This window comes from Lampetra planeri, chromosome 21 (assembly GCF_965212315.1).
Source record: "Lampetra planeri chromosome 21, kcLamPlan1.2.h2, whole genome shotgun sequence".
Lineage (NCBI taxonomy): Eukaryota > Metazoa > Chordata > Hyperoartia > Petromyzontiformes > Petromyzontidae > Lampetra > Lampetra planeri.
This window is the reverse complement of record NC_136127.1, coordinates 2,289,448-2,317,406: the sequence shown is the minus strand read 5'-3', so window position 1 is coordinate 2,317,406 and position 27,959 is coordinate 2,289,448. Positions and strand designations below refer to the sequence as shown.

General features: G+C 45.5%; 1 protein-coding gene across 1 annotated transcript in view; it reads left to right on the top strand.

Annotated features, from left to right (window-relative positions):
• Window positions 1-650: 650 nt before the first annotated feature.
• Window positions 651-27,959, top strand: part of NEB (nebulin) — a 212,268-nt gene continuing 184,959 nt past the window's right edge. The window contains exons 1-13 of the mRNA XM_078603725.1: window positions 651-927; window positions 1,629-1,828; window positions 9,420-9,548; window positions 10,920-11,027; window positions 16,183-16,287; window positions 18,306-18,410; window positions 19,217-19,321; window positions 20,147-20,251; window positions 21,478-21,582; window positions 22,388-22,495; window positions 24,025-24,141; window positions 24,719-24,823; window positions 27,252-27,356. Coding sequence (XP_078459851.1) covers window positions 1,661-1,828; window positions 9,420-9,548; window positions 10,920-11,027; window positions 16,183-16,287; window positions 18,306-18,410; window positions 19,217-19,321; window positions 20,147-20,251; window positions 21,478-21,582; window positions 22,388-22,495; window positions 24,025-24,141; window positions 24,719-24,823; window positions 27,252-27,356 — 1,365 coding nt within the window. The 5' untranslated portion in view covers window positions 651-927; window positions 1,629-1,660. The remainder of the gene's footprint in view (window positions 928-1,628; window positions 1,829-9,419; window positions 9,549-10,919; window positions 11,028-16,182; window positions 16,288-18,305; window positions 18,411-19,216; window positions 19,322-20,146; window positions 20,252-21,477; window positions 21,583-22,387; window positions 22,496-24,024; window positions 24,142-24,718; window positions 24,824-27,251; window positions 27,357-27,959) is intronic.

Here is a 27,959-nt window from a genome sequence, read left to right as displayed (position 1 = left end):
GCAGTCTCCGGGGTTGTCTCTGTCGGGAGTTTGGAAACCAGGCGGCTCTTGTTCTGCACAAAGGTAAGTCTGTTTTCTTTAAATGCCTCCTTCCTCACGCGGTGGTTGCGATATTGATGTAGTCAATGAGTAAATTGATTAATGTACTTTTTTATCAGCTGCGTTTTGAAAACCGATAAAAACAATTTTTAATTTTTTTTATCGGGCAATGCTCTGCGAAGAGAACACGGATTTTCCTTGATACTTTGACGATGCAAAATAATATAGATTGTTCAACGTTCCTCGATGAACGAGTTTCTCCCGTAACAGAAAAGTAGGACCGCTGAGTCGCGCCTTCAACGACGCCTAATTTTAATCCTTCAAATAAATTTGGGAGAGCGAAAAAAAAAATCTGGTGAGACTTCACAATCTATTTATACGCGGAGGGCCAGGGGTGCCGTCACGCTCTCCCGGCAAGGCCTTGGGAGGCCCTCCCAGCCGGCGTGCACCAATGGGGACGCGACGCCCCGCTCGGGTCAAACAAAATAGACGCGCTTGAGTCAGCAGGGACAGCTGCCATGCCCGCATAGGGGAAGGGGGTGACGTCCCTTCGGACAAAATGCACGTCCCTCACCCCACCCACCCACCCACCCTCACCCCACCCACCCACCCCGACTCTCTCCCCCCAGGGTTGACCGGGGGACCATTTACTTCTTACCACCTCCTCCTCTCGCGCTAGTGGGAGGCAAAGAGAGAGAAAAAAAACCTTGTCAAAGCTACCGCATTTCAGTTACGAAAAGAAAAAAAAACGATGTGTTGCTGTTGCCGTTGTCCTATTCAAGGTCAATTTTTGTTGTATTAAAACCACAGCGGCGGATATTTGGTGGCTGAAGGGGGACGAGAGGCGGTTGCGACCGTTGCAGGGTGCCAATCGCGCCCCATTTTAGGGTAAGGTATTCTCCACCCTCCATTCTTTCCAGAGCCATATCCTCGCAGCGCAGACGCATGCGGTCCGTTGTGTTCTATTTATGTTCTCTTTAAAAATCAAAGAGCGTCTCTTGTAATATTTCCCGGCGATTGCAGCTGTTCGTAACGGCCGGTGTTTCCTTAAAATCTCCACGCTCTCTGTGCTCATTAAAATCCACTGCCTTTGTGAGGTGGGTGTACAATGTTGACGCGGTATTTGTGTGCAATAGCGTGCGTGCAATAGCTTACACGCGTTCGGTTGTGTTAAAGTATTTTGAGGGTTTGAAAATACTGTGTTTGTATATATGAGGTGCCAGTTTTGCACTTTCCGTTATATGTTTCGCGTAAGCACGCCCTTGACATTGTACAATGGCAACTTATTCAGTTTTGTAAATGCCCCTAAAGTGTGCGCCCAGATGCCCTCCAATATCTTTGAGAGTGATTGGTTATTGCTTGGAGATAAAATTGGTCGAAATGTATACGTGAATTCTACATTGATTACATGGGATTTAATGGCAAATTTCAGGCATATCGTGCTTGAAAAACGGTTGACGGAACTCGACGCGGTTGTGTGTAAATGTCACACGGGGCAAATCCCCGTGAGCGGCCTTTGCATCGGTGCAGCGAGACCTCACGCAGCGCTGCGGCGGTGGTGTGCACGCTTTGCCATCTCTTTGAGGCAGGGCATTGTTCGTGCCCTCGGGCCCGTGTGGCCATGACGTCCACCACGGTGGTGTACGAAGAGGTGGTGGAATATGAAGAGTACGAGGAGGAGGTAGAAGAGGAAGAAGAGGAGGAGGAAGAGGAGGAAGAGGAAGAGGTGGTGGAAGAGGTGGTGGAGGTGATTGTTGAAGATCCGGTGACACATCAAGTGAGAAAAGTGGTGAGTGTCAGTATAACCTGTATTTGGCAGAAAAAAATATCATTATTACTCTGCTGTATTTTGAACAACATTCATGACATATATGAGGTTTAGCCAAAAAGAAGAGATTTATTAATGGACACAGACTTGCACGTAAACAAATCTAAACATTTAAAACTACCGTATATTAAAAAAAGTCAAGGTCAATGCTGAAAACACGATTTATACCGCGCCAAATTCAAAGTTTAAATACGTAGCAGGTCTGCAATTACACGAACATATATTTACGTCTTTAACTTTTGAGCAAATCTTCTGCTCCATGAAGACCTTCCCACGCCATGGCCGTCGAGGGGGTTGTTTGACCATACTTCACCATGCGAGTTGGCAAAGAGGGGGGGGGGTGGTTGGAGGGGGCAGGACCCGTTCAGATATCACATACCACTGATTTTAGCCGTGGCGAGGAATCCAATTCAGGTCACTGGGTGGATAGTGCAGTGCACACCAACCAATGCACCACTCAAATGAACTGCACACGGAGGATTATCGTGACTCGCCACTATTTATGTCGCTACATGCGTTACGGAATCAGTTGCCTCTGTACTGATAGCCCAGGTGCATCCATCCGATTGGCACAGTTGGCTACGGACGGTGCGGAAGAAGTTCAACATACATGCCTATACATACGTCTATGCTTCAGCTCTAATAAATCAAAGTCAAAGCATCTGCTCCCTGCACTGGGGGTGATTTTCACATTGGTGGCCCGGAGCCGATGGTGAAAATTCCAAATATATCTAAAGTGGAGGCATTCTATTCTTGGAAGAAAAAAAACCGTCACCATATTCTTACTTCCCACAAAGTAGGGCCGTGTATTTTTACGGAGTCCAGATGGATGGTGGGTTCGGTTGATAACTGGGAAGGCGATGAAAATGACTGGCACTTAAAATGATGATCAAGGTGATGCTCCTGCTGGTAGTGATTATGTACTGTACTGTTTTTTTCTACTCTCTTTTGTTTACATAAAGTGCCACCTTGGACACATGTCCCACAGCAGGCAAGCACTCGAGAAAAGTAGACATCATTTTTCCTGGGCGTTTCTTCAAAGGACATTTGAAGACGTTTAACGGCATTTAGAATGATAGTTTACAACATTGTACCGTATTTATATATATTTTACAGACATCCACAACATTGTAACCGTTAACCGTGCGTTGTTTAATTACACACATTAACCATCACGTGGCAGACGTGGCTTTGTTAGTGTACGGCCATTCGAGTAATGTTCTTTAGAACTCATGTGAATTGCCATTGGCCAATACAATTGTCACATTCATGGTCGAATGTAAACTTTGGGGGTCACGGAGAGCGTCAACTGTGTGCCTCCAGCAGGACTCGTGACCACTGGCATGCAAAACAAACCCCTCGGCACTTGCTGGAAGCCACATTATTCATGAAGCTCGCGGCTGTTACAGGATAAAATTAATCCGCGACAGAATGAATTGTCAATTATGTTAATGAGGAGGGAGGAAACTCAGCCTCAAGGTTGTGGCCTAATATAGGGCTTTTTCGATCCACAAATTGTGTGTTTATATCCAGAAATCGGGTGACAACAATCACTTTAACGATAAAACAAGTATAACCCGTAAAAACAAAGTTTTTCACTATAAATCCTTTATATGCGTGGCGGCTAGAGTCCTCTCGTCCTCTGGCTTGAGATGGCTGCCACCTATGGGTCAGATGATTGCATGGCAGCATTAAGCAATTGGTAATTAAATATAATATTTTTGTCCTAAAAAGTGTAAAATTTTGGAAATTATTTTTCACGAACATTAATTGTCACACACAACGAGTCTGTGTGGAAAATGTCAGCTCGATTGGATCACGGGAAGTGGTTTAAAAAACGACCGAAAGATTTGCACGGTCCTAAGCAAGCAAGCAAGTGAACTTAATATCAAGGATTTAAAAATGTTTTTATTAAAAATATCACAGCTTGACCAATGCTCGAACACATACATACAGGTATTCAAAATACCACAGCTTGATCAATGATTGATGCATGCTCGAACACCAGCTTTACTCATGCTTGATCAATACCTGAACACATACGTCCAAGCATGTATCAAACATGGCTATGATATTTTGAAAACATGTGCCTATGTGTTCGAGCATGGATCAAGCTTTGCATCGTAAAATAAATCGGTCGATTCCCGTTTAATCGAGCAATTGCATCGTTAAAAACACGTGGGTTTCCCTTCCATTATTCCTCATAATTACGGGCAAAGCCACGCGCAATTGCTTACGTATATGGGCCTAAAACATTCACGTAACTTATCATTTATTCTGTCGCCGGATTCATGTTATCCCTTTACAGCTCGCACTCCGCGAGGCCTAGAAACAGGGAAAGAACTGGGGGCTTTGCTGACACTTGGCTTGGTGTTGTTCAACAGCGCACTCGGCCATCGAGTCCTGCGAGAGGATGTCGCGATCACCAGAGCGGCCGCGCTGCTTGTAACCCCCCCTGGCCATGCCCGCCTTGTTGTCAGGACTGTGTGCGGCCTGAGATAAATGTCTCACCGACTAAAGTTGGAGGAGTTGGAGACGGGGAATGGTGGTGGGGTGGGTGGGAGGTAAAGAAAACGGGTACGGGAGTGGGTGGCCGCTTGTCTTGTACATGTTGGGAGCAGGCCAGGTTGTTCGTGACTGCTGACATCGGCAGCACTTGGAGCCAGCCGAGCGCTTGCCCGATGTCACGCCATGCCTCAGCATTCCGGGAATGTTACGGAAGGCTCGAGATAGATCACGCCGCGCCGCTGCCACTTGAAAAGTTCCCTGTAGCCCAGTCGTGTGCCCGAGAGAGTGCATTAAGATTGGGCGAAATTGCTCGGGTTTTTTCCGCAGTTAAGATCTCGCAGACGGTTGATTGCGTTTTGTTCACACGATTTGCAAGTGGCAAAATAAACGTAGGCTAATTAATGGCACGACTACAGGGAATGATCATAATTAACTGCTAGTGGCAATTGTTTGAATATATTTATTCCCTGGAAACCGATGTGCTCACTGTCTAGGGGCTTTACAGTGATTAACTCAGCGAGTGCCGCTAATTACGAGGTCTCTGCTGGATCTGGAAGTAAAAAAAACAACGCGCAGCCGAGAATACATTTACCACAATCGTATTACCTTGAGTGAAATCATTACCACAGCAATGAGGTAATAGTGGCATCAAGTGTTGGTCATGGCGATCTCAAAATTCACTGAAGGTCATCGTCATTAATTATATACATACACATACCGTATCTCCCACGCAGTATTATCTTGAGCTGCGGCTCATAATGAGACTACAAGTGAGTGCGGATAGATCCAGAGCAGGCTCTTAGCCACGTTGGTGGCCGGGATTTTTAGTTGAAAGTTGTCTTCCCCCCTCGGCACCTGGAGCCGTACAGGCAGAAGGGTTGTGCCGACCTCCTGACCTCCCAGGTCCTCTTCAGATAACACTTCAGTGCCCCTGGCAGGGTTCAGGTTATGCCAGCATTTGTCTGTAGTGTATGTTGAACTTCTTTTGCACCGTACGTGGCCAACCATGAGTAGAGGTAGACCCCACAGGGTAGCATTACACTGTGGGGGGGGGGGGGGGGGCATCACCCTCAGCAGCTGTGCAACGACGAAGTGAGTGACTCTTTGCGGGTTTGCCTACCCATGCCTGTGGGAGTTGTGGCGTGGCTGAGGCCTTGACTATGAGGGGAGACCACCTGAAGCGCGGTTTGTCCAGGAATTACAAGGGTGACCTTGAACATTTGCCTATAGGCATTGGTAGCGAGAGCAATGTCCCCAACAGTATAATATGAGAAAGGTCAGCCTGTTTAAGACTTTAAAAGCAGTACGAGCAATATTGTGACGAATGCTACTGCTAGTAAAATGGATCTGGGAGCCATGACGGGATTTTTCATATTTGGTGAGATGTGATCTTGTTTGAGGGAGCGTGACAAGTCTGGCAATGGCAAATGAGACTGTTGTTTTATGGTGGGGAGGTAATGCAGGAGAGTTACATCCGGCAAAACAAAGAAGTCACAGAAGAACAGAATAGTCTCCGCAACAGGAGGGGTAGGAAGATTGCGGATCAGAGAAATATGCCGCTTACAGATTGATGTAGTACATCCTGCAAAGTTAGGAGAGAGAGATGAGGAACTCTCCATTTATTTTAACACTGACGTTATAGACTTATTTCTGCGAGTATAAACTAATACAAAACGTATTTTTGGTTCTTTTGGTAAAGTCACGTAGAAGGGAAATAATAAAAAATAAAACAATACCCAAAGAACCAAGAATATGAATCCCTGCAGTCACCAAAGCTTTACATCGAAATTTAATGCAAAACGATTCGAAGAATTGGAACCAAGGGTATACTTCTTGGTAATAATTAGCAACGCCACTTTATCCTGACATTTTATTCATATTGGTGGAACGTCTTGACTCGAGTTATCGTGGCCCTCCCGCTAACTTAATGGCAACAAGAAAACTGTTTATGCTAACCAGTGATATCACGTGGGTGGGGCGCCGTAGTGGCGAGATGTTAACTACCTCGCCTGGTAAACAGGAGGTCGTGGGTTCCATCTTGACCCTGACGCCTGCTGTATATTTGGAGTTTGCATATTCTCCCTGCGGTCGAGTGGATTTTTCTCAGGGTCCTCCGGTTTTTGATTACGTCATGGCTGCGTGCATGGCGTGTGATGTCATCACATTGGCCAAGAAGTGTTACCGATTCTCGTTTTATTCTATTGACAGGAGTTGGTGAACCTTTTAATCAATTTGTTCGGTTTTGTCTACCCTACGCCTCGAATGGCATTGACGTTGGACTCTCTTTGTGAGAGTTGCCACGACCCAATGTTACAGACAGAAAGGATGGGCAGAGAAAATGCATTAATGCTTTCAAGTAAGCGCATTGTTTTTAAGAAAGGTCACGTGCTCATCTAACCGAAGAATGCAGTCACATCAAGTTTATTATTATTTATCTGAAAATTGGAAGTACATTTTACTCAATCGCATAAGTTTTAAATTTTTTGCTGTCAAGTTTTACAGATCGTCATTGCAATCTAAGACATCCCAATGGCAATAAATGAAACTGATTTAATCAGCAGGTCAAATTATGTATATGTTGGTATTACAGCAAGCACGTGAATGCCACCACACGTTACTACTGTGAACTGCAGGTACACACCAATCTCACCCAGTACTCTGGGGATGGAGCAACACACCTCACAGCTGTGTCCACTGCATGGCCTGAAACTTATTCACTGAGGGTGAAGTTCAGTATCATCAGAATCTGTATTTAGACTGCAGGAGAAATCCGATGAGCTATGAAGCTCTTTTTTACAGATGTCCAGGATGGATGGGTCAGAAGTTGTAAGTCAGATGACTGCTTTATAATCCCCTCGTAAGGCTAAAGTAAACCATAACGTTTACTACATCAGAGGTAACCTCACTTTTTGAGTAGAGAATTCACGTATTTATTCCAGAATATCATCTTCCCATTGTGTGAAATATCGAGTGCAATATAGTGATTTAACAGCGGAGAAGCACATTGCGCTGGTATTGTCCTTCGCTGCACTATTGTATACAGTCCTTTACGTCTGTGCCAAATATTGTTGAATGGGATATATTATTAAACCGTTGTACCAAGCGTGCAACCATGGGGCTGGCGGGTTAATGGAGACGGAATGTGCTCTACTGATATGGACCCCCGCTGGCCGCGGTGATTTTGTCAAAGCTATTTTCAGCAATACTGACCGACGCACCACTTGACTTGCACGCCTTGCTCGCTGGCATGTGCACCAGCTGGCTGGCCTGAGCACCTGTACATTCAGTATTCTCGTTCCCTCTCGATACACTTGTTGACTGATCTCGAGATCGTGCGGCAGACAAGGCAAATACACATATCCCCCGTGTGGTGTTAATAGACTATAGGGGCAAGTGTTGTTAGCGAGCACCTATGAAGGCCGGAGCGTCACACGGCGGGGTGGGTGGCCAGCTCCACACCCGGCCGTCTTTGTCTCTCGAGTGGCGATGTTTACACACTGTGCAAGGTACTCATTTGAGGCTGAGTCGGCGTAGGGGAGACCCAAGACCGGTTCAGTTAACGTCACTGTTTGTTGGCCGTGAGCGGCCATCGACCTCCAGTGTGGCAGGCAGACGTGTTGACACACACATTCACCCAGCCTTTCAACGATTGACTCAATCACCTGTTGGATAATCAACAGCAGAATTCCAATCATCCGCAATCCAATAATTCGCAAATCCCTGAAATTCACAGACTATTGGCGGTCTGCTCCCAAAATCCGCGGCACACCGCGGGGGCTTGAACAAAGTGGACGGGACTGACGCAGAGCTGGAGGATAGGAGCTGTAGGGAAATGCGGAGGGAATATTTTATTATATTTATTTTGCTGCTTTTTTTCCTATCAGCAACCCACAACCACCCAGCACAGCCTTTGAATTAGGTTTGTCACGTAAACAAAACGTGCCAATTAGTTGCAACTACAGAACACCGGTGTGTAGAAGAGTAAACCCACTACATTGGCAATTTGATTACGATGTTTCCCTGGTGATTACAACCGGCTTCATTCAGCCAATTTGCCAAAATTGTCAACAAATTCAAATAACCTTTATTACTTTCAAAATGAGTTGAGACGAAATGCTCCTTAAAGCGCTCTGAGATGCCCCGGTGTATAGTGCTATAATATTCACAACACATTATTATAATCGTTATTGTTACACGTTGACATGGAACAATTAATCGCCTGTACATTATCAAGGTAAGTCACGTAGAAGTACATCGCACAACTCAGATCCTGCAGGTCCTGAAGAACAATCCTGCTTGCCGTTGACTCGATGACTCTTCGTTCCATGTCAATTGAGAAACTGATGACCACTGTTGTGAAGAAAACGGTAGTTTGTTAAACGCGTAGGCTTTCGCGACCAATATCATCCATAATACAGGTTTTTTTTGTCAAATCGGGTTAGATATGCGATCTAGCCCCCAAAAACTATCTGTATTATCAACGATAGTTTCCCTATGAAGGGACTGTCTCCTGCCACAAGAATGTTGAATTTAGGCTAACCTACATAAACGACATTTATTATTTATTTTTACAAGGTAAGGCCCACTGAGCTATATAGTTATTTTTCATAAGCGACCTGACTATCACAAAGGGTAACTCAACGAAGTGGCTTATCGCGTGGAAATGTCTCGCAACCAAATACTCTAAACGCGTTGCTGATTATAATGTGAAGGGAAAAACCGGAGGACCTGGAAAAAAAATCCACGCCACCACTGCGAGAGAGACATGCAAACTCCAAATATACAGCAGGCGCCAGGGTCGGGATCAACTCCACGACCTCCTGTATAGCAGGCGAGGTAGTGAACATCTCGTCACCACTGGCTCAGGGCCACCAACTGGATCTGAGCACTTCCCGAAAATGAGTCTTCACACATCGGAAGCTTTCCTTATTTGAATTACCGTCAAATATATTACAACTTAAATAACTACACGAGCACTATATGCGGTGATTGCTAACACTGAACCGTCCTGTGCGTGCGTGTGTTGTTGTTGTCGTCTCTGCAGAGCATACCTCAGCTTCACCCCTCCGGCCTAGTCCACCGTAAGGTGAGGAAGAAGCACAAGGTGGACACCAGCAAGTTCATGACGCCCTACCTGGCTCACAGCAAGAAGATGCTGGACCTCTTCAGCGAGGTAACACCGCGTGCCCACGTAACCACGGCTGATGGCCACGGTGGCAGGTGTATACGTTGAAGCAAGGGGACACTGGCGGGATTCCGCAAATTTAATTAGACGCCCCACGCTTCGACAATCCTCGGAGACACCGATGGAACCATCAACCACATCGGAACAACAACGGGTCGATGCGCACGTCCCCTTTATGAATAGAAAGTGAAAAATGCAAGCCGCAGTCGTTGCGATTGTGGCCATGCAGAAACAAACTGTGGACCGCGTAGTAAACCACTGTAGTCTGCACGTGGAGGAAGAAGACAACTCCACCAACTCTTTCCTGAAGCCTTCTCGTGGCTATAGCAGACCTCAACATACCAACCAATAAAGCGCTTTTTCTCCTGAAGATGAATAAAGGGGGCATTACACAATGGGTGTTTTAAGAAAGATTACCATTAATTTGCAAGACTTCGTTATCACAAAGTAATTTTGAGTATTAAAAACGCTATCAGAAACGTATTATTTCAGCCTATAATTCTGCTGCTATGTTTTTAACCGCGAGAAGTTTCAACAGTGTTTCAGTTATTTTCCATAACGAGGCCTCGAGGTACATGAATAGATAAACTAACGGATACCGATTTTTTTAAAGAAAACTTTCCTCTGCCTTACTTTGGCACTAATTTGGATAATTCATATAAAAAATAATTATATTTTTACGGAGGCATTTCTCAAGCTGACTTCCTTGTATTAATTGCAATGCATTTCGTAATAAACGCAACTTTAACAAGTTAGTGCATTATTCTTTAGTTGATGTCACGTTAACGAATACTGTCACTGAATCACACAGAAAGACGCACGCTTAGAATTAGAGAGACAGAAAGAGGGACACGTTGGGATGACATCGTTTTAACTGAGAATACAAGTAAACGGGCTTGGGCAGGACAACGTCGCAAACAAGGGGGTGATGGCTCATGGTGAAGTCTGAACGACGGAATTCCAAACAAAGGAGAGAGCACAGCCAAGGGGACGTGCACCACAGAGACGGAGCGATGAAATCAGTCACGGGTACAGTACGATATGTACATTGAACTTCTTTCGCACCACCGCCACCGTATGTAGGCAAACGCGCTAATCAGAGGTGTGGGGGAAGGACAGCCAACTAAGCGCAAAAAAACTGTTCCAAAGAAATTAGTTGGTGTGCATTGTGAGAGTGCAATGCTCCATGTTACCACACGTGGTTCTGACAATGTACGTACGTCTGTACGTTGAACTTCTTTCGCGCCGTATGTAGCCAGACTGTGCCAATCGGTAGGTGCTGGACGATAATGCGCAATAACACGCTCCCACAATCACCACGGAGTGCCGGTTTCTTCGGTGGGTGTTTGCCTGGCGCAGGTGAAATACAAGGAGGCGCTGAAGAATCACCAGCCCAAGGGCTACACCACGATGTCGGAAACACCGAGGCAGAACATCTGCAAGAAGGCGCAGGACATTTTGAGCGAGGTACGTGGCGCGAACGCAGCGCGACATGATGGAAACGTGAGCGGCGCAGCAAAGAGACGCAATTCAAAAGAAAATGTGGAAGGAATTGGGCGGAAAGGTGGTGCATTGGGGACACTTGTGCATTACGGCCGAAAGTGTCTTAGTTTGATTCATGACCCTTGGCACCTTGCCATGTGGAGTTTGTACGTTTCTCCCCAGTTCTGAAGATTGTGAGTGAGTGTGTGGAGTTTGTATGTTCTCCCCCCTGTTCTGCAGACTGTGAGTGTATGTATGTAGAGTTTGTGTGTTCTCCCCCCTGTTCTGCAGACTGTGAGTGTATGTATGTGGAGTTTGTGTGTTCTCCCCCCTGTTCTGCAGACTGTGAGTGTGTGTGTGTAGAGTTTGTGTGTTCTCCCCCTGTTATGCAGACTGTGAGTGTATGTATGTAGAGTGTGTGTGTTCTCCCCCTGTTCTGCAGACTGTGAGTGTGTGTGTGGAGTTTGTGTGTTCTCCCCCCTGTTCTGCAGACTGTGAGTGTGTGTGTGTGGAGTTTGTGTGTTCTCCCCCTGTTTTGCAGACTGTGAGTGTGTGTGTGGAGTTTGTATGTTCTCCCCCCTGTTCTGCAGACTGTGAGTGTGTGTGTGTAGAGTGTGTGTGTTCTCCCCCTGTTCTGCAGACTGTGAGTGTGTGTGTGGAGTTTGTGTGTTCTCCCCCCTGTTCTGCAGACTGTGGAGTGTGGAGTTTGTGTGTTCTCTCCGTGTTCTGCAGACTGTGAGTGTATGTATGTAGAGTTTGTGTGTTCTCCCCCCTGTTCTGCAGACTGTGAGTGTATGTATGTGGAGTTTGTGTGTTCTCCCCCCTGTTCTGCAGACTGTGAGTGTGTGTGTGTAGAGTTTGTGTGTTCTCCCCCTGTTATGCAGACTGTGAGTGTATGTATGTAGAGTGTGTGTGTTCTCCCCCTGTTCTGCAGACTGTGAGTGTGTGTGTGGAGTTTGTGTGTTCTCCCCCCTGTTCTGCAGACTGTGAGTGTGTGTGTGTGGAGTTTGTGTGTTCTCCCCCTGTTTTGCAGACTGTGAGTGTGTGTGTGGAGTTTGTATGTTCTCCCCCCTGTTCTGCAGACTGTGAGTGTGTGTGTGTAGAGTGTGTGTGTTCTCCCCCTGTTCTGCAGACTGTGAGTGTGTGTGTGGAGTTTGTGTGTTCTCCCCCCTGTTCTGCAGACTGTGGAGTGTGGAGTTTGTGTGTTCTCTCCGTGTTCTGCAGACTGTGAGTGTATGTATGTAGAGTTTGTGTGTTCTCCCCCCTGTTCTGCAGACTGTGAGTGTGTGTGTGTAGAGTTTGTGTGTTCTTCCCCTGTTATGCAGACTGTGAGTGTATGTATGTAGAGTGTGTGTGTTCTCCCCCTGTTCTGCAGACTGTGAGTGTGTGTGTGGAGTTTGTGTGTTCTCCCCCCTGTTCTGCAGACTGTGAGTGTGTGTGTGTGGAGTTTGTGTGTTCTCCCCCTGTTTTGCAGACTGTGAGTGTGTGTGTGGAGTTTGTATGTTCTCCCCCCTGTTCTGCAGACTGTGAGTGTGTGTGTGTAGAGTGTGTGTGTTCTCCCCCTGTTCTGCAGACTGTGAGTGTGTGTGTGGAGTTTGTGTGTTCTCCCCCCTGTTCTGCAGACTGTGGAGTGTGGAGTTTGTGTGTTCTCTCCGTGTTCTGCAGACTGTGAGTGTATGTATGTAGAGTTTGTGTGTTCTCCCCCCTGTTCTGCAGACTGTGAGTGTGTGTGTGTAGAGTTTGTGTGTTCTTCCCCTGTTATGCAGACTGTGAGTGTATGTATGTAGAGTGTGTGTGTTCTCCCCCTGTTCTGCAGACTGTGAGTGTGTGTGTGGAGTTTGTGTGTTCTCCCCCCTGTTCTGCAGACTGTGAGTGTGTGTGTGTGGAGTTTGTGTGTTCTCCCCCTGTTTTGCAGACTGTGAGTGTGTGTGTGGAGTTTGTATGTTCTCCCCCCTGGTCTGCAGACTGTGAGTGTGTGTGTGTAGAGTGTGTGTGTTCTCCCCCTGTTCTGCAGACTGTGAGTGTGTGTGTGGAGTTTGTGTGTTCTCCCCCCTGTTCTGCAGACTGTGAGTGTGTATGTAGAGTTTGTGTGTTCTCACCCTGTTCTGCAGACTGTGGAGTGTGGAGTTTATGTGTTCTCCCCGTATTCTGCAGACTGTGAGTGTGTATGTAGAGTGTGCGTGTTCTCCCCCTGTTCTGCAGACTGTGGAGTGTGGAGTTTGTGTGTTCTCTCCGTGTTCTGCAGACTGTGAGTGTATGTATGTAGAGTTTGTGTGTTCTCCCCCTGTTCTGCAGACTGTGAGTGTGTGTGTGGAGTTTGTGTGTTCTCACCCTGTTCTGCAGACTGTGGAGTGTGGAGTTTATGTGTTCTCCCCGTATTCTGCAGACTGTGAGTGTGTATGTAGAGTTTGCGTGTTCTCCCCCTGTTCTGCAGACTGTGGAGTGTGGAGTTTGTGTGTTCTCTCCGTGTTCTGCAAACTGTGTGGAGTGTGGAGTTTGCGTGTTCTCCCCGTGTTCTGTAGACTGTGTGTATGTAGAGTTTGCGTGTTCTCCCCGTGTTCTGCAGACTGTGTGTATGTAGAGTTTGAGTGTTCTCCCCCTGTTCTGCAGACTGTGTGGAGTGTGGAGTTTGCGTGTTCTCCGCGTGTTGTGTAGACTGTGTATGTAGAGTTTGCATGTTCTCCCCGTGTTCTGCAGACTGTGTGTATGTAGAGTGTGTGTGTTCTTCCCGTGTTCTGCAGACTGTGTGTATGTAGAGTTTGCATGTTCTCCCCCTGTTCTGCAGACTGTGTGGAGTGTGGAGTTTGCGTGTTCTCCGCGTGTTGTGTAGACTGTGTGTATGTAGAGTTTGCATGTTCTCCCCCTGTTCTGCAGACTGTGTGGAGTGTAGAGTTTGCATGTTCTCCCCCTGTTCTGCAGACTGTGTGTATGTAGAGTTTGCGTGTTCTCCGCGTGTTGTGTAGACTGTGTGTATGTAGAGTGTGTGTGTTCTCCCCGTGTTCTGCAGACTGTGTGTATGTAGAGTTTGTGTGTTCTCCCCGTGTTCTGCAGACTGTGTGTATGTAGAGTGTGTGTGTTCTCCCCGTGTTCTGCAGACTGTGTGTATGTAGAGTTTGTGTGTTCTCACCCTGTTCTGCAGACTGTGTGTATGTAGAGTTTGTGTGTTCTCACCCTGTTCTGCAGACTGTGAGTGTGTATGTAGAGTTTGTGTGTTCTCACCCTGTTCTGCAGACTGTGTGGAGTGTGGAGTTTGTGTGTTCTCACCCTGTTCTGCAGACTGTGTGTATGTAGAGTTTGTGTGTTCTCACCCTGTTCTGCAGACTGTGTGTATGTAGAGTTTGTGTGTTCTCCCCGTGTTCTGCAGACTGTGTGTGTGTAGAGTTTGTGTGTTCTCACCCTGTTCTTTAGACTGTGAGTGTGTATGTAGAGTTTGTGTGTTCTCCCCGTGTTCTGCAGACTGTGTGGAGTGTGGAGTTTGCGTGTTCTCCACGTGTTCTGCAGACTGTGTGTATGTAGAGTTTGCGTGTTCTCCCCGTGTTCTGCAGACTGTGTGGAGTGTAGAGTTTGTGTGTTCTCCCCGTGTTCTGCATGGGTGTCTTCGGAGTTTTCTGGTTTATTCCCATAGCCTAAAGAGCACCATGTAACTGGTATTAGACAAACAACCCGAATGGTGAAACATTGCCTGCAAATTACTCGATAAACATAGCAACATCGCCCTCTACTGTGGAATATTTGGCAGAACCCTCCGGAGACGGATCATTGTGACTCAGGGTGAACAAGCAGAATAATTATAGAAAAAATAATAGTCATATCGCACTACCAGTAAGGCAAATGCATTTTTAAAACAAAAGACGATCAGCCATGAACCCGTGACCAATTGTGAATAGGCTCTGTTAATATCCAGTGCATAACACATCTTTCCCTCCGCATTTAGAAACATGCGTTTAAAGTATTTGGCTGCTTTGAAATTCCACGCAATAAGCCACTTCGTTGATTTGCCAGTTGTAGCCAGGTCGCTTCTGACAAAGTTGTATGGCTCAGTGGGCCTTACCTGGTAAAATTAATTTGTATAATTTGGTAAGTGTAATTATAATACAGCACTGAAAATCGGAAACCTCACATGACAGAATGTGCCTGTGCCTCTCATGGTAACTGGTTTTACTACATTTACACAATTATTATACAATGACACCCTGTCCCAGTTTATTTTTTGGAGTGTGATGTTTATACCTGTCAACCCATTATCAGTGCCCTACCTTATTACAGACCAACTCAGACCTTAATGGTCATCCCGCACCCTTATGAATCTCAAAGTTCATCCTACAAAGTCCCATCACAAGGGAGAAACACAAACATTTAGACACTTTTTTTTGCCCGTATTGAAACGGCTGTACGCCGTATGGACCTGAAAACTCAATGTCCCTGTACAAGAAAGGGGATAAACTGTATGGGTTTACATGTTTGTATGTTTAACATTTAGTAGCAATCCCGAATTTGTGGCTGCACGCTGCACTTCCATAGAGCAAAGCAACTCAGTGATCGCTGCATTAAATCGAACTACAATTTCAAAATATCGTACTGAAAAATACATCTCCAAATAAAAATGACAACACGAAGGTAAAGTTGCACAGCGCTCTCAAATTTGCTGGCTACTTTATTTATCTTACTGGTGTTTATTCCCCTCAGAACGAGACGAATTAAAACGCGCCACATTACTTCAAAATAAAAAAAAAAATATTCGAATAGAAATGGTGTATTTCATACATTTTTATATTGAATATATGTATTAAAATGTACTTGTTCTGGGCATGTATGTATGTAGAACTTCTTTCGCACCATACGCAGCCAACCGGCCACATTTTATTTAGTCTGATGATCACCATCACCTCTTGAAATTAATAAAGTCTTCTCCTACCCACTCTGTCGCACTCCATTGCGGCGTCATGACTGCCAAGAGAAGCAAATGAAAGTGTGTATCCATAGTCAACCTTGCACATCCTTTGCCCGACAAGGTCCACGTCCAAGGGGAGGTACTCCACCACTGCTTACTGAAAGGGGCTATGTTTTGTTGTTGTTAATGTTTAATGTCACGGCTTCTTAACTGTCACCCCTCTCTCCCAATTCAACGTGGGGTCGCAAGGTGAAATACCGCGACGCTGGGAGAAAAACCATCAGCAACTGCCACGTGGACGAGAAGGCGTGGGACATTGAGCATTCGAAGAAGATCAGTGCCATGGTCAGCAAGGTGAGAGAACTCGCTGACCGCCATCTGACATGGCGCAATCAGCCAGTCGTGGAAGTGTCAGCTTTACTTCAGAAAGTAAATACAGTCGATCATCGAGTATTCTGCTGCTTACAATATTATACGGCAGTCCGGGACCGTTCCGGCGAAAACCGATCCAAAGGCTGTAACCCAGTCCGGCTATCGGCACCGTGTGTGTGTGTGACAAAAAAAGTAGCTCTGTTTGATTTCAGTGTCAAATATTATATACACTACATTACACACTACATTTAAACAATGGAAATACTGCACGCACATACATCAACCCATGCAAAGTATTCGTGACTGGAGCGGTAAGTACGGTTCAGTAAATACAGCAACTTTTTAAAGTAGGATGCTTATTTTCGTCAATTTATGTTTATTTATGCCAATTACATGTGGTTAACAGATTAAAAAGTGAAAAGAAACATATACACAAAACCTAAATACGTAACATTATGTAAGAATGTACAAAAATAAGATATTTTAAATAATGATTTAGTGATTATCCAGCGTTTTGGAAAATCTTCTCCATCCTCCCGAAGCCGCTGCATCTCAATAAAAATAATTAAGCCAAATAATACATCTGGCCAAATCTTATGTCGCAAAATCCTCCAACGCCGGACAAAAGATAAAAAAACATGAAATCGTCACGATGTGTACATGCGTTTTAGTTTTTCAGTTATCATTGTTTCCGCTCGCACGGTAAGTTGAAGTAAGAATTCTCACAACCACATTTATAGCAACGCGATTCGGCGTTTGCCATGCAACTGTGCCAACCATCATGAGGGCAGAATCCAGGAAGTCGGAATGAAGTCAGGCTTTGTAAGGTTGACCGAGCTACTCGCTGAGGTGGAGGAGGGAATTCGACTGTTCATTTTAACTACAGCGTACATTTAAACTCACTCTATGTCAGAATCAGAATATGTATTTATACTGGAGGAATCCGATGAGCTATAAAGCTCTTTTCACAGGTATCCTGTAGGGGTGGGTGAGAATGTTACAACAGCAAACAGTATAAAAATACGATTGTAGTGCAAAGTACAAGAAAGGTAAACAAATCACTCGAACACACACAAATGAAACTAAACCATCCCCATCCTACCAGGCAAAGCCCACTGAGGTATTAACTTGTTTTTCAGAAGCGCCCTGAGCACAAATGACAGCTCAACAAAGTGGCCCATTATTTGGACATTTATGGCACCAAAATAATCTCAATGAATGTCTCTAAATGTGGAGGGAAAAACCGAAGGACCCGGAGAAAAAAACCACGCGACCACGGGGAGAGATACATGCAAACTCTAAATATACATACTCTTTGGTTCTTTCGGTAAAGTCACGTAAAATAAATTAAATCACGACGTTTCGGTCGCAACACAAGCATCCATCATCAGGTGGGACAACCACAGCAAGAAACAATTTATTTTATTTTCTACCTACGTGACTTTACCGAAATAACCGAAGAGTATGGATCCCTGCAGTCACGAAAACTTCAAATCTCGATCGAAATATACAGGCATCAGGGCCGCTATAGAACCCCCTAAACAAACCACAACCTCTGTCCACTCTGTAGCAACCACAGCAACGTGTTGTTCTGCCATCCTTTGGCCCCCATTCGCTGTTCCTCATTTTAAAAAATCCCCCCACCCACCAATTGGCCGTCTGTGGTACCACCTCACATCATCTACAACATAACAATAGGCTTCATTACTTTCTGGCAATAAAATAGGTGTTAAGATGTTCAAACACCAGAGACAGCCTTTTTCAAATCCCTCCGCCCCCCCTGACCTTGTTGAAGGAGCCGGTTTCCAGCCGGTATCATAAGAATATTTCATCAGAATATTTATTTAAACTTGAGTTATAATTGATACAGGAGGCCGCAACAATCGAACCGGAATTGACGAGGGTTCAAGAGTTGCAACGAGGCGCGTTCCCGACGCCGGCACCGCAGCTTGCTGTGACTCTTGAGGGGTTATTCGTTAATCTCGCCAACCGCCCTGCAGGTTCTCTACAAGAAGAGCTGGGAGGACGTGAAAGATCGCTACCTGCTGCCTTCCGACTGCCCGGAGATGGTGCAGGCCCTCAAGAACGCCGCCAACTTAAGCCAGGTGCTGCAGTGTACCCAGCCCAGGTGTACGGGCTCACGGGGACATCGTTGGGCTACACCTCAACGGAGACAAAAAAAACTAAAATCTGGGTCGGGGTGCGTCAGAGGGCATACGAGGAGCGTAGAGAAGCCAGGGGGAGAGGCTTTGTAGGGGGCGTGCAAGAGTGCTGCGCCACCGTCTCTGAAAGGAGTGCGTTAATAAGCAAAATATTAATTTCGATTTATAAAGCGCCATTAAACAATCGTTCTCTTGGGTGCTACTCATGGAAAGGCGGAAGTAGTTTAGCATCAACCGAGGAAAGAAGAAGTCAGAAAGACGCTTGAAAGTAATTAAAGAAAGAAAATGACAGTTTAAACAGATATCTTTTTAGTCGAGATTTTAAGATGTGTAAGTAAGGGCAACCAGTTCTAGAGTTTAGGCGCCACAATTCCAGTGACAGCATTTGTAAGCCCAATGTTGAAATGTCACACTATTTATCAGATTAATATTTGTAAATGTATCGTGTAAATCCATCGCAGAAGCACCCTTAGACTCTATAAGACAGCCAAGTGTTCTTGCCCTCTCATCTTTGTTGCATTTTAATAAATTAGCTAATTATATGTGGGCGTACGACATCTTGCGCAGTGTTAAGAGTTCTGGAATCGCGTAGACTGAATTTAACGAGCGCGTACATTGGATGTGGAAGTGGTGCACGTCTTTGTATGCTGAACTTCTTTCACACCGCACGTAGTCAACTGTGCTAATCGGAGGTGTGGGGGAAGGACAATGAACTAAACACGATGATCGCCGTTGTTATCTCCAAACAGAAAGTCTACCACGCCGACTACGAGTTCGACCGAGGCTGCTGCATCCCCTACTTTGACAGCCCTGAGCTCAGGCGTGTGGCCAAGGCTCAGAAGGCCCTCAGCGATGTAAGAAGCTCATCTGGGCCACAACCTCTCCCCACTTGGGTCTTCTCGTGCACACACACAGCCCCTTGTCAAGCCACTGCTGGATGAAGAATGTCTCCTAATGATGTGTTAATACCAGAGGTGGGACAAAGTCATTGTTATGCAAGTCCAAGTCGAGTCGCAAGTCATCAAATTCATGACTCGAGTCTGACTCGAGTCCAAGTCACATGACTCGAGTCCACATCTCATAGGTGGGACAAAGTCATTGTTATGCAAGTCCAAGTCGAGTCGCAAGTCATCAAATTCATGACTCGAGTCTGACTCGAGTCCAAGTCACATGACTCGAGTCCACATCTCATAGGTGGGACAAAGTCATTGTTATGCAAGTCCAAGTCGAGTCGCAAGTCATCAAATTCATGACTCGAGTCTGACTCGAGTCCAAGTCACATGACTCGAGTCCACACCTCTGGTTAATACTACGCGGGATTGTTTACCCCTACTTCACCATGCTGGTCAGTTCGTGTTGATGAAGGTGGGGAGCATATTTAGTAAAGAAAAATCACCCTGATAGCTGGTGGGGGCGCCTCCCCCCTGCCCTCCCCCCTACGCCAACCGTGGCGTATCGGTAGTGTTGGGGGGGGGACAAACAGTGAGCATACTTGGAGGCACACGAGCGAGCCGGTGCCAGAGAGACAATCGCTCCAATTGGAGATAATGGGTGGCTACGTGTGCACGGGGGATAAGTCCCGAATTTGAATTGTTGCATGCTTGCGTTTCGATACACGTTGTGCATCGCGCTGTGCCGATCGACGTTGACGACGTGTGGCTGTGTGCCCGGACGCGCAGGTGGTGTACAAGAAGGGGCACGAGGAGCACCTCCTGCATTACACTCAGGTGGTGGACGCGCCCGACATGGTGCAGGCGAAGAAAACGGGTGAACAACTCAGCGATGTAAGTCCTGCATAATGATCACCTGTATGTACGCATGCTTGTTGCACTTCTTTTGCACCGTACATAGCCAACCACGCGGATCCGAGGCGTGGAGGAAGGACAACAATCTAAACACAAAAAGTAGATCTAAAGAAATGAGCTTTCAATCTAGATTTAAAAATGCATAGGTCCAGTGGCTTCCTAATATTGGAAGAAAGAACATTCCAGACGGCCGCAGAAGCTCATCTGAAAGCCTGCGATGCAGTGACCGCCTTTGTTCGATGGCCAGCCAAAAAATTGAATTGACATTTGTGAATCACATTTCATCTGTAGATTCCAATGCATCGTGTATGGAAAGCAGGAAATTAACAGAACTATGGTAAATGGACAGGACTAGGATGTAAATGCCAGTTTACAGACGTGAGTTTTCAAGACAGTACATAAATATATCTAACGATTGTTATTGCCTTATTAGCAAAGCATTCAAAAGTTTGGGAGCTGCACTGGCAAAAGCCCGATCACCCCAGCAAAGGAGCCTTGACCTAGAAATATTTTGAAGAAGACGATCCTAAAATCTCAGGGACTTCGTTGGTGTCTAAAGATGGGTCAGTTCCTGTAGATATTGTGGGGCTAGTGCCATAGACTGTTGGGGCAAATTCATTTCGTGAGCTCCTGTGGAGGCCCGCATGGCACACGAGGCGGTGGGTGGCCAACGCCACGCCCGGCCACCTTTGCCACCCCAGTGCTGGTGTTTACGCACCGCACCAGGTACTCATTTAAAGCTGAATCGAGCTACGGGAGGCCAAGAACCGGTTCAGATGTTTGTCACTAAATGTTGGTCGTGAGCGGGAATCGAACTCGGCTCTCCGGGTTCGCAGTGCAGCGCGCTAACCACTGCACGTACACACTCTTTCTGTGTTCTCTTCTCTCTCTCATTCTCTCGCAATCTCTCTCGCTCTTGTACTCACGCTATCACTCACAAATAGCCCCCATGTAGGGGACTCAAAGTGTTAAAGTGCAACATTAATGACAGGTCATGTACTTATCAATGCTCATTTACAGAACGGAATTATTCAAATATTTACAAGTGTAAATTAAACATTTTTTAAATCGATTGTTTTTCTCTCTTGCTCTCCTCTTACTTGCTATCCTCTCTTAGAGTTGCTTCTGCAATTGTCATTAAAACGATGTTGTGATATTTGACCGGGGCCCTCCCCCGACCACCCTGCTCGCTTTCCCCACAACAGATGAACTACCACAATGACTACGATAAGTCTGTCAAGGGCAAGTGGAGTCAGGCCCCCTGCTATGACGTCGCCGTGGCCAAAATGAACTCCGACAACATCAGCATCGTGAGTGTTGAACAACGGTCATTTTTAGAGACAGGATAGGTGCCATCAAAATTAGATTCGTGTGCGACTTTGAAAAGTTACGATAAGATGTATGTACGTTTAATTTCTATCGCGCTGCACGTAGCCAACTGTGCTCATCTTAGGTGCAGGGGAAGGACAACAGAGTCATATAAGAGAAAACAAACGTGTTTAATTGTAATGAAAAGGAATTAACGTCAGGCCTTCGAGATTTTTTTTTAATTGGCAGAAATGTAAACGACGACGAATGAACAGCGGCTACGTTTAGTTTTGTTACAAGAGCATCGTTGAAAGTTTCAACACACTCATCAATAGCACTTCCTTAAAAGGACACGTATAGAAAATATGTGATGAATGAAATTTCAGGGGCAATGGTTTCTTCTTGACGAATGTGTTCCCAAGTGTTATTAATTGTCATTTGTGCACCCGTGCTAAGTCAGCAGAAGCAGCAGCATCACCGCATAATTTGTGATTTCACCAAATAATTTTAAAGCTGTTTTTGCAGAAAATCTGTGCATATATCAGTGGTCAGCATATTATATTACAATATATATTACAATATTAGTCATATATTACAATATATAATATAATTAAATCGGTGTGGCTGTGTACACATTGCAATAATAATAACAATTTAGTACTCAGAGAATGTACCTTTTTGTGTTTACGACTTAAACAACTGTCTGCACCTAAATCACAGCTGTCATTATCTCTAAGTTGCATCACCGGCCAACCAGCCAGCCAGCCAGCATGCCGAGCGGTGTCCGCGTTTCTCTTCATCTTTCAGAACAAGTACAAGAAGGCCTTCAACGAGAGCAAAGACAAGCTCTTTGTGGATTCCACGGACACCCCCGAGTATGAGATGGTTAAGAAGGCGGGTGTCAATGCGAGTCAGGTGAGGCCCTGTCAATCGATCGATCTTTATTTTACGCACCAATAACGCCCCAATAAAGTAGTGGGGATCACAGTGCGCATTACAGCGGGAATGGGAATGGTACATGGGGGGGCTTGCCGGTAGACAGCGGTACAGAAAATGTGAACTCCACCTGTTCCATCTGGATGGGATAGAGTGTTTTCCCGCTCACACGCAGGTGGGGTTTATCTGGGCGCTTCGATTTCCTCCCACGTGCAAAACGCTCACTAATTGGCTGATAGCACCTTGGTATACAGAGGATAGCACCTTGGTATACAGAGGACTGCAGAGCTTGCGGGAGAATTTGGCGCCAGATCAGTACATGGCTGCTGCCATCCCCACCTCACCGTGGTTCCGCCTCGCGCGCCTCCGAGTCGTTCTCTTTCACCGAGAGTAAACGAATGCCATGAGGCTCGTGACAAGTTGACGTTGTTGTTATTATTCTTGTTGTTGTTTTTAAAGCGGAAACTCTTTATCCCATGGAATGTAAATGGCTCTGCATCGTTTGACACTGGGCGTGAAGCCGATGGTCGCCAAAGAGTCACCCTTTGATTTTGGCTTAAGGTGGTTCTTCAGTGCTGGGAGCTTAATCAGGTGTAGTGAGGCCTCTTTAGGAATTAAGTTCCATCTGTTAGGAGCTTTCTTCATGCACAGTATTCTTTATTAACTTTACACCATGGATTATGTGTGTTGTAATTCATATATAATCCCAGCTCATCTTCTTGGTTCTTTCGGTAAAGTCACGTAGAATGGAAATAATAAAATAATAAAAATAAACATAATAAAATAATTCTCACGACGTTTCGGCCACAACGCAAGCAGCCGTCCTCAGGTGGAGAACAGATCTGTCGAGAAGACAGAGTCTGAATGAAACACCCCAGGCTTGGAGCATCTATTTAAGCTGGGATGGAGGGGGGAAGATCGCCTTGACAAAATAATTTGCATATCAAAAGGAATTTAGCATATTTATGGGAAATGCAGATATGCGATTAGCTGTTGTGACATTAGGAAAGACATTGCCATCAAAACACAGCAGATCATATATTATTATGCGATAAATGTAATAACTCCACTGTCTTAATAATTGAACAATTACTTAAGCATAGTATATATAGCCAAGGTCAGCGTTGTAAAGATGTCAAAATTAAATTGTCAACATATTTGTTAATGCTGAGGCTCCTGTGGCCAACGTTATGATTTATAATAGATTTTTGAGTTAACTGCAAACTGCTTCAGCTCACCGCTGTGTTGAAGAGTAATCCACATACATTTTAACCCACTGGATTGCGCTTCAACACACCGGCGAGCTGAGCTAGTAATGCATTGGCACGTTTTAAATTACGTGACAACTTTACGGTGGGTGGAGGAGGGTGGTACAACACACATTGGCCTTTCACTCACGTGGTGACGTGACCCAAATGTCGATTACAACGCCTACATACTTGTTGAGGGAAGTGTTTAGATCAGGGAGGGGAGGACGATGACCGGGCGTGTGTTCGTGCCACCCGCAGGTGAAGTACAGAGCTGCCTATGAAAAGACGAAGGACGTGGCCGGCTACAATACGCTGCCAGCCACGGAGAACCCCGCCATGAAGCAAGCACGCCACGTCTCTAAGAACCTCAGCGACGTGAGTATCGAGGACGAAACACAAACGAGCTTTTTAGTTGCGCTTCATTGCATTTTTTTTCAAAAGTGCCATCGCTCAGACAAAGCAGTTGGCACTCTGCCAGCTGAGCAGTGAATCACCTTGTGCGGTGAATGGCACCTGGAAGTGTGTTTTACAGAATGACTAACATCACCTTGGTAGACCTCTGATCCTCATGAGGTTAATGGAATTTGTATATGCCTCGCAAGAGTGTGTCTTGCATAGCAATTAAGACAACATGTTATGCCCTTTGGGAGGCCCCTGTGCGGGGCCTCCCAGAAAATGCGAATAATTCATTTTATCAGCCCTCGAGGCCTGATGGGCTGAGTCGACCACGGACTAGATTTTTGTGAGTCAAGTACTGTGCCGACCGTATCATCCACCTGAAAAATAAAAAAATTTTGTCGGACTGTTAACAGACCTCTTGATGTGACACTCACAAACTGAGCAAAACTGTGCCTAGAACGGGCTCCTAAGTTCGACAGGCCGTTAACAAAGCGAAGATCTGAGCATGGATCACCGTCTGTGTTTCTCTTGCGTTTGTTTTCTCTCCCGACAGCACGAATACAAAAAGTCATATCACAAGAACCGTGGCCACAGCATCAACGTGTGCGACACCCCCCAGTTCAGAATGGACGCGGTACTCAAGAAATTCACCAGCAACGTGAGTGCCGCAGTCCAACCTCACGCACCCGGCTCATGCCACTGCATCCCCCAACTCACGGGAAAACACGCTCGTAGTAATAATGTTTTATAGTGTAGTTCGTGCAAAAATTCATCTCGAAACGCTTGACATTTTAACATCTCAAAAAATGATCATCATAAAAAAAACAAGATCCAAGACCACCACAGATAAACAAAGCAAAACGCGACTCGGAGCTCGGAGGCGAACAGAGCACGGAGTGCGTGGGATAACATCAACCGGCGAGCACTCAGGCTCCCCATATCCAAGAACGTCCAGGGAACAATGACAGCAATAATTGTATTTCATACAGCGTAAATATCGTGCTCCGTATAAAGCAGATAATTCTACAGCAACACATGATGTCCTCAATACACGTGGAACATCTGTCCAGTTGTCATCTTCATAATTGAGGGTTGATGCCCATGACAAGTTAATTCCTCCACCTGTTGTCATCACCAGTTCACATTGTCCACAAGTTTAGGTTCTTCTCCAATGCTGAAAATAGGATTGAACAAATGCGCAAAGGCTGACATTTGTTACTATAATGTCCAATGCAATATAATAGCTCATGACATAAATGAACTTGTTCCACGTGAGCTGTTGCACCCCACTGGTGTTCGGTAGCCAGAGGGATCCTTAATCTGTGTGCGATGGTAGCAGCGATTGTTGGTTGTTATTGTTGTTTAAAGTGCACACACAGTTAATTTCTTGATTTTACTCTTCCCAAATAACGACGATTACATAAAAGTTATTATTTATGGCAGGATACACTTTTATGTGATTTCCAAAAAAATTAGAGAAAAAAATGTGCAAATGTCTGCAATAACATTGAGTCCCATTTTTTTCGTTATTTCTTTTACAATTTAAGAAATTTACAATCATCATGGGACCTCCTTTGCCAGTACCAAAATATGATCATAGGGTTTCCCTTTTTTCTGGCAACAAAACAGGTGTTAAGATGTTAAAACACCAAACTGAAACCTTTTACAAGGAATCATGTCTGCAGTAACCACAATACTTGTGGTCAGAATGCAAACAAAAAACATACTCTGATAATACATGCATTGTCCTTGAAACTGATTTGTCCACACCAGAGACATCTTTCTTTTGAGCCTCGTCTGAAAACGGTGTTAGACCAGAGGACGCCAAAAGGCGTACTTATCCGAGTGGTATCAGCAGTGTTATGCAGCGGTTGCCAAATACGTCGTAAGTGCCGTAATGTATACCTCGTGAAAGTGTACTGTAATTACTGGACTAATACCACGAAATGTCGCCCTTAATCATGACCTCCTAAGCGACGAGCTGGTGGTGAGGGCGAGTGTAGTGTAAAGAGGTCGAGACGAGTGGTGGCACGTCTCAATAGATCGGTGTGGTTCTCCTTAACCTGGAGGGCATCACCGCACCCCGTGCGTGATGCCCTGTCTGGGTGTGTGCGAGACACGGACAGATTTTTTTAGAAGACAAATAATCGAAAACACAAATTAAGCACGGGCACCTAAGTACAACTACTTTGTATATCAAGTATATCATTATACTTTTTTTAACGATTGAGAAGAACGGGGCTGCAAATGCTGCATAAAAAGTTAAGAACCACTGCTTTAGAGGAACGAGTTCTGAGGAGGGGGAGAGCCTCTCATCTCTAAAACCAACCTCCCCCCCCTCCATAACATCACCAACATCGTCATCATCGTCACTCTCATCGTTATCTGGACTTCACTATAGTATACAAGGGCCGTCCATAAATGACGTCACGCACCTGGGGGGGGGGGGTCAGACATTTGTGACGATGTGTGACGAGGGGGGGGGGGGTTTGAGAAATGTGACGTCACATACAAAGTGCGCAACTTTAAATAAATATAGACAACACGTTCTACTTAAATAAATAGTTAAAGCGATTTGAAGCATGTTTTATATTTTTTGGGGGGCAGAGCTTTGTGACGTCATATTTGAGGGGGGGTCTGACTTTTTGTGACACCGTGTGATGAGGGGGGGCGGTCAAAAATCGCGTGACGTCATTTACGGACGGCCCCACATGTTAAAGGTAATTGAACGTATTTGTGTTCACTTAATATTAAAGGAATTGTTTTGTTCGTACAGGGTATACTGTATGTTATAACGTACTGTACATATTTCTCATGTGTACTGAATGCATAGGATGCGTAGGTAGGCTTCGATGAGAATGTTAACCGCGTCCACGGAACCTAACCCCCTATTTTCCATAAGCCTTCAGTCTTGCCAACCACGGTTTTGCCACTGGGGCTTTCCAGGGACATAACCCCCACAACTTGGCGAGGAATTGCTGTGTAGATTTGCAGATCGGCTGTTCCACACCTAGCCACGTGATTCATAAACAAAGCAACTGAACACTTTGCATATCCTGTCCGTGTGCGGTGTTTGTGGCCTGCAGGTGCACTACAAGGAGGCCTACGAACGGAACAGGGGCCACTACATCGGCAGCCCGGACGACCCCCACATGGCCAACTCTCGTCGCGTGGCAGAAATTCAGAACGCCGTGAGTAGCGTCGCCCGCCGCCTCTATCATTTCTCACGATGCGACGACCGATGTAACAATTTAAGACGTAGGCACAGCTGTCAATCCACATGGTTTACCCCGTGTTCTTGTACAGGGAAATTGAGTTTTCAGGTCCATAGGGGGTACAGCTATTTCAATACGAGAAAACTAAAACACTATGTCTATTTTTCTTCTTGGTTCTTTCGGTAAAGTCACGTAGAAGGAAAATAATAAAATAATAAAAATAAAACATAATAAAATAATTCTCACGACGTTTCGGCCACAACGCAAGCAGCCGTCCTCAGGTGAAGAACAGGTCTGTCGGAAAGATAGCATCTGAATGAACACCACCAGGCTTGGCAGCGTATATTTAAGCTGGGTTGGAGGGGGAAGAGCGCCTTGACAAAGGAATTTGCATACCAAGAGGAATTTAGCATATTTATTTGGAAATGCAGATATGGGATTAGTCACTACTTGTTAGCTGGAGGCATATTATATTTTTTGCGACATAGAATTGTAATGTATGATTTACTGTTAGTAGCTCAGCTTATTGGAGAGTATATTTAGTATATTGATGATACTGATGTAGTTTATATTTTAGTG